Source organism: Sander lucioperca, chromosome 19, assembly GCF_008315115.2.
Source record: "Sander lucioperca isolate FBNREF2018 chromosome 19, SLUC_FBN_1.2, whole genome shotgun sequence".
NCBI classification, from domain to species: Eukaryota; Metazoa; Chordata; class Actinopteri; order Perciformes; family Percidae; genus Sander; species Sander lucioperca.
Window position 1 is genome coordinate 2,817,893 of NC_050191.1, and position 7,500 is coordinate 2,825,392.

Below are 7,500 nucleotides of genomic sequence, written 5' to 3' on the forward strand. Positions count from 1 at the left end.
GGTGGACAAACAAAGTTAATTTTGGACCCTGAACATACTCCTACTGAGAGATACACAGAGTTGTGCGGAGCTGATAGTCTTAATTGGCTTTGTAGCAACTCATTTGACAACGGACATTCACTAATATCAAAAAGTTACGCACGAAAGCTTGAAGTCAGTGCTAAAAGCTAACTGGAGTGTTCAGTGTTTCTCAAATGGGGATACGTGTCCCCCTAGAGGTACTCTGGAGGACTGCAGGAGGTACGTGTCCCCCTAGGGGTCCTCTGGAGGACTGCAGGGGGTACGTGTCCCCCTAGGGGTCCTCTGGAGGACTGCAGGGGGTACGTGTCCCCCTAAGGGTACTCTGGAGGACTGCAGGAGGTACGTGTCCCCCTAGGGGTCCTCTGGAGGACTGCAGGAGGTACGTGTCCCCCTAGGGGTCCTCTGGAGGACTGCAGGGGGTACGTGTCCCCCTAAGGGTCCTCTGGAGGACTGCAGGGGATACGTGTCCCCCTAGGGGTCCTCTGGAGGACTGCAGGGGGTACGTGTCCCCCTAGGGGTCCTCTGGAGGACTGCAGGGGGTACGTGTCCCCCTAAGGGTACTCTGGAGGACTGCAGGGGATACGTGTCCCCCTAGGGGTCCTCTGGAGGACTGCAGGGGGTACGTGTCCCCCTAGGGGTCCTCTGGAGGACTGCAGGGGATACGTGTCCCCCTAGGGGTCCTCTGGAGGACTGCAGGGGGTACGTGTCCCCCTAGGGGTCCTCTGGAGGACTGCAGGGGGTACATGACATTTTTGCAAAAATGGTAATTTAAGAATATGTCGTGCATAATTCCTAAATATAATTATACTATAATAATGAATGAATTAAATGATGGATTCTAAACATTTCAAATGTAGCATTTCAATGTTTTTGTTTAAAAAAAGGCTGTTGTTTAGAGAATCTATCACTGCCAGTGCTGTACTGTACCTCTTTATTTTGACTTTTCTTTCTAAAATGTTTTGCTCTGGTCAGGAGGTACATGATTGAAAAAGGCTTGAGAACTACTGGTTTAGTTGACGCATTTATGCAATTAAGTGCTTTCAACCTTGAAGGTACAAACTAAGTGCAAGTACATGAGCTTTAAATACGCCAAACTACAGAGAGTATAAATAATAAAATATACAAATCAATAAAATATGAAAGATACAGTATTAGGGGACCACTAAGGTCTATATAAAGAGACTTCAGATACAGTATTAGGGGACCACTAAGGTCTATATAAAGAGACTTCAGATACAGTATTAGGGGACCACTAAGGTCTATATAAAGAGACTTCAGATACAGTATTAGGGGACCACTAAGGTCTATATCAGGGGTCACCAACACGGTGCCCGCGGGCACCAAGTAGCCCCCAAGGACCACATGAGTAGCCCTCAGGCCTGTTCTAAAAATGAAAATTGAATATTGATATTATCTGTTTCCCACCTTGTTAAGTCATTGTTGATAATTATTGTGAGAAATCATTAATGTAATCAGTGTCTTCACATAGATGAGTATCATTAATCATTAATAATCATATATAACTAAAGGCAAACTGAGCAAATTAGTTATTTCAGAAGAGCGTATCAAACTGGTAGCCCTTCGTATGACTCAGTACCCATGAAGTAGCTCTCAGTTTCTAAAAGGTTGGTGACCCCTGGTCTATATAAAAGCATCCAAAGAGCACCATGTCATGGGACCTTTAATAAAATATGAAAGTGCATCTGTAAACTTACAGAAACTAGAAAGTATTCACATTTACCAAGCTGACATCACACAAGTTTCACTGTTTTTACATTTTTAAAAATGACTCAAACTGATTAATCAAAATAGTTGTTGATTAATTTAATAGTTGGTAACTAATCGATTAATCTTTTCTCTGGTTGGACCATTGTCGGGAACATTTGGGATAATGTGAGTCCTGTACAGATGGGGTGGGGGGGGGGGGGGGTCAGGGTCAGGTTGAAGCCACATCTTTTGTGAGAGCTTTTCTGGCTGCTTTTTAAAAGAAAAGAGAAGTTTTTGCGTGGCTGTTGCCAGGAGCGCAGCAGCTGGAGGAGCGAGGTGGAGATAATGCTCCAGTGTTGTGCTCCGTGACGGCCACATGGCTAATCTGCATGTGAAGGTCAGCAGGCGTCATAACGGGCTCCCTGCCAACTGGAGGCCACATCACAGGACACTGGGGGGGGGGGGGGTGTGTCTGTATGTGTGTGTGTGTGTCTCTGCGTGTGTACGTCTCTGTGTGTGCGTGTAGCTGTGTGTGTGTAGCTGTGTGTGTACGTGTAGCTGTGTGTGTGTCTCTGCGTATGTCAGTCGTGTGTGTGTGTGTGTGTGTGTCTCTGTGTATGTCAGTCATTGTGTGTGTGTGTGTGTGTGTGTGTCTCTGTGTATGTCAGTCATTGTGTGTGTGTGTCTCTGCGTGTGTGTGTATGTGTGTGTGTGTCTCTGCGTGTGTGTGTGTAGCTGCGTGTGTGTAGCTGTGTGTGTGTGTAGCTATGTGTGTGTAGCTGTGTGTGTGTGTAGCTATGTGTGTGTGTAGCTGTGTGTGTAGCTATGTGTGTGTGTAGCTGTGTACATGTAGCTGTGTGTGTGTAGCTGTGTGTGTACGTGTAGCTGTGTGTGTACGTGTAGCTGTGTGTGTGTACGTGTAGCTGTGTGTGTAGCTGTGTGTGTACGTGTAGCTGTGTGTGTGTACGTGTAGCTGTGTGTGTGTACGTGTAGCTGTGTGTGTGTACGTGTAGCTGTGTGTGTAGCTGTGTGTGTACGTGTAGCTGTGTGTGTGTACGTGTAGCTGTGTGTGTAGCTGTGTGTGTACGTGTAGCTGTGTGTGTGTGTGTGTAGCTGTGTGTGTAGCTGTGTGTGTACGTGTAGCTGTGTGTGTGTACGTGTCTCTGCGTGTGTGTAGCTGTGTGTGTGTGTAGCTGTGTAGCTGCGTGTGTGTGTGTGTGTGTGTGTGTAGCTGCGTGTATGTGTGTGTGTGTGTGTAGCTGCGTGTGTGTGTGTGTGTGTGTGTGTGTGTGTGTGTGTAGCTGCGTGTGTGTGTGTCACCAAAAAACATAGCTGAAATATGAAATAATCATCAAATTGACCTCTTATTGTCATAAGAGCTGACTTTCCCTTCAATTTCTCAAAAAACCTTCAGTAAAATCTTCAGCTTCAGCTAACCAATCAATGAACGTTTTTGTGTCCTTTTTTGGGAAAAAAAACAACCTTTTGTGTAAGAAGAACAAGAAATCTAGAAGTTGGAAATTAATCAACAACCATAATCCCTCATCCACCAATCACGTGTCTCGTCCAGGTGCCGGCGATGGACCCGATGGGGATGAAGCGCTCGCAGCTCTACGGCATGAGCAACCACCCGTACTCCCAGCAGCAGGCGGCGCCGTACTCCAGCCAGCCCTACGGCGCTCCGTCCCCCCACAGATACCCGATGGGGATGCCCAGCAGGGGGCAGATGGGGATGGGAGGGATGCAGTACCCTCAGCAGCAGGTAGGAGAAGTCTGTTTCTACCAACGGGATAAGAGAGCATCCAGAAAGCGTAGCTCCTATGGGGAGATTCTGATGCTACCAAGCCATCACCTCCCGTTAGCATCCCATTGACTGCCATTCATTCTGACGTCACTTTGACAGAGAATAACTTTACATCTGAAGAGTTTAAAGACTCTATTTGTCCATTGTTTATTTCTAAAGAAACACGACAATGTATAAAAGGCTCCATTACCTTGTAGCTCACGTTATGGCTCCGTAGCAGACGTTTTTATAAAAATAGGCTAACGATTGGGTCATAACCACGAGACTTACTGTCTCATAGTAGAGGAATTACCGTATAGTACAGGAGAAGCTCTCAGGCAGTTTGGACTTCCATTAGCTGTTTAAGTTTAATTACTAATGTTAACTATCATTTTAGTGATCAATAATTAGCCTGTGTCTATGTTATCTCCTTACATATACCTACGCTCTCCGTCTCTGCTAGATTGGGAATGATTGAGATTTCTCTTGGCACAGCTACCAGAAGACTTCCAACTTTCAGACAGGTTGCTCACGTCACATCTACGTCTTCAAGCTCAGTTGGAGGCTGCTCAGTAACGCTCAGCCATCACCGGGAAAGAGACTTCACTGGTCTCCGTCCAGAGACACGGGACCTGCTGGTCCATTATATATACTGTCTATGATTGAAAGGTGCTCTAAGCGATGTTGGCGTTGACGTCACTTCTTGTTGTTGAAGTATTTTCAAACAAAACAAGGCTAGCTCGCCCCTCCCTCCTCCTCATCCCATCCCCTTCTGCGCACTAACCCCCCAACCCCCACCCCAAAATATCTTGTCGGTTATTGGCTGGAAGGCTGTTTGTTATGTTTGGTGGTGCAGGTTGGCGCAGTTTGTTTTTGGTGGCGTTTGTGGAGCCTGGGCGCTCTACAGAGACCGCGTTTTTTTACAGTGTGTTCAGGGGACAGGCAGCTAGCAGATAGTGAGGAGATGTTTACTGTATGTGACAAAGAATTTTGTAGCCTAAGGGCGCTGACACACAGAGCCGATAATCGGCTGTCTGACAGTCTGGCGAGGTCGGTGACTCGAGTCTGGTCGGTGTGTTCATGCCGTCGTCCGTCTGAGGAGCCGTCGGCCTTCATTTTGGCCGACCTGACATGTTCAGTCAGAGACAGGACAGTCGGGACTCACCAGGAAATGGGGCGCGTGACTAGAGTCTCTCAAAATCTGACGAAAATCTGTTAAACTGACCTTTGTTGATCTGAAATGAAGACAGATTCAGCAACTGCACGGCCTATTTCTCTCTTAAAATGTTTTCAGAAACACGTTTCGGTGAACTATTTTAGTCCAATATGAGATCGTATTCTGAACGAGACGCCATGACAGTCTGGCTGTGAATTTCTGGAGAAACCAGACCCACGTGACGCGTTCGTCCAATCAGCTGCCGGTTTTCATTTTCTGGGAAACAATACAGAGCAGCGCCGCCTGCTGCTATGGAGACGTATTACGTTTCGCGCACGTGCAGAGCGTACGCTCAAGTCGGCGTCTCCTCAGTGTGTTCTGAGACATTTTTTGGACCTAGGGGACCCGACTGATCAGTCCGACTGGCTTTACTGCCGACGGTCGGCCGTCTGGTCGGTGTGTCAGCACCTTTTTAAAAAACCGCGTGACATCGCTTAGAGCACCTTTAAGTCCCGCCCCCTCTCTCCTCTCTCCGTTGACTTGTATTGCCTGAAGGTTTCCTCCTTGTCAGTTTGGTCTGCTAACAAACACAAACATGTGTGAAAGCTGCTGTGTGTTGATATGAACTACCAACACTGTGAAGAACCCACAACTTAACCCTCCCCACGCCTATTTTTCACGCGACACGCTGGAAGCGTTTCCAGGCAACATAGAATAGGAAAAGATGTTTATATGTCATTTAGACACAAATACATTTAATAAATGACATGTTGATGTTTGAAAGTCTCAAGGTTTTGACATAAATGCAGATATAAATGTCATTTAAAAAAAACTGCACCTGTCAATCCAGAAGGAAATATTCTGGAGCCTATTTTGCCGTCAATACTGCCGACGTTGTCTTTGCTGTAATCAGATCAGAATATATTTATGTTTATGTTGATGAGAAACATCCATGTGTACAGACACGGCTAGCAGCAGCAGCGCCGCGTCAGACACCTTTCTGGTGTGGAAAGACATAGAAAACGCCACGCAGCTGACACGCCACGCTCACGCCACGCAGACAGAAACGCCACGCAGCCAGTGTGTAGCCGGCCTAAGCCTTAAACCAGTCCTTCCAGAAAAATGTGGAGTTTTTTTGTGATTGTTTTGGGCTAAAATCCTTGAAGATGCGGCACGTTTTCTTAAAAAATGTGATGGAATATGCGGGATATTTATGTAATTTGATGCGATGAAATTGCGGGAACTTGCAAAAACTGCGGTTTCATCGTGGCTTCATCGCGGGGTTTGCAGCTTTTCGATGATGTTCACGTTGCGTAATTACGTCACTTCATAACGTTCCCATGGCAACGGGGGAGAATGGCTGCTCTTGTGTGACGTAAACGCAACATTTTTCAACTTTCTGCTAAGATATGTGTGACTTTTTTGCAACGAAAATGCGGGGATTATGAAATCATGCAAGCCCTGCATATTTTGCACGGAAATCGGCAATTTATGCGGCGTATTTGAAAAAATGCCCCCCCCCCCGCATAAATATGCAGACTTTGGCTGATTATGCATTGAATTATGAGATCACATGACCACGTTTTTCTGGAGGGACTGGTAAACATGCTTGTGAAAGTCTCCTTCTCTCAGTAATCTTCCATGTTGGAGGCCCAGTCATGTTTAAAGGTGGATAATAGAACTATATAAATGACTCCTGGTGTGGGACATTCACACACATCTAAAGAGCAATGTTAGAACTATTTCCTTCTTTTCACATCAATATCAACTAAAGAAATGTGATTTAGGTTTTTGGTGTCGTCCCTCCACGCCCTACTTTCTCCTTGCAGGTGTTGCATATTGTAAACTTGTTATCTTCTGCACACACGCTGAAGAATTCCCAAACAGCTGACATGTTGCAGGTTAATTCACCAGGTTCCTACATGTGGAGAATAGCGCCGACACACGGAGGAGAAGTTGAGAGAAAGGAGAAAGAGAGCGTGCTGTGGCGTCCGTGCTGTGGCGTCCGTGCTGTGGCGTCCGTGCCGTGGCGTCCGTGCCGTGGCGTCCGTGCCGTGGCGACCGTGCTGTGGCGACCGTGCTGTGGCGACCGTGTTGTGGCGTCCGTGTTGTGGCGACCGTGCCGTGGCGACCGTGCTGTGGCGTCCGTGCTGTGGCGTCCGTGCCGTGGCGTCCGTGCTGTGGCGTCCATGTGTGTGTGCGTCCTTGAGAACTGTAACTGGTATAACTTATGTTGTCAGTTAATTGGAGCGTTGACCAGCATGAAATCACCATATGTCAGACTGACCTGCTGGTCGCCGGTCATGGCCGAGCACGTGAAAACCAGCCAATTCCGGTCGCCGGCCGGGCTATCGGTGCATCTCTAAAAAAAACATTTTTGAAGCCCTGAGGAGACTGTTGCGTGCAGGTTTCTGCTGCTGTGGAGAAAGAGGATCTCCTGTGGTTTTTCTCAGACATTACCTGCCGTCGTGTCCCAGCTGTTATATTCCTCTGATCACAGTTTGATCCTCTGTCTGTGAGTCGCCTCGCTCACATTCCTCAGAAGAGAGATTGTCATCAGGAAGTACCAGAGGCGTTCTTACATCATTACAGGTTGACAGACTGTTTCTTTGTGTCTTCAGCCTGAGGGAACTTGTGTCAGTGTTTGTCATCTGTGCTCGCTGAGACTCAGAGAGAGAGTAAACGTAACGGCTTTTACGTGAGCGATGTTGGCCCCCGGCAGCTACAGGACTTGTCCTTTATTAACTCCCTGATTGCAGATGAAATTGGATGTTGACCCGTCGGCTTCTCCCCTCTGTGCTGCTGAGATTTATTCTGGTTTCAGTCATTCGAC

The 7,500-nt window shown here is 47.2% G+C and overlaps 1 protein-coding gene across 1 annotated transcript in view; it reads left to right on the top strand.

The window, feature by feature from the left end:
- Window positions 1-7,500, top strand: part of LOC116061229 (AT-rich interactive domain-containing protein 1B-like) — a gene marked incomplete at its 5' end in the record, with an annotated part of 48,824 nt that overhangs the window by 3,611 nt on the left and 37,713 nt on the right. Inside the window, 1 exon segment of the mRNA XM_031315275.2 lies at window positions 3,299-3,490. Coding sequence (XP_031171135.2) covers window positions 3,299-3,490 — 192 coding nt within the window.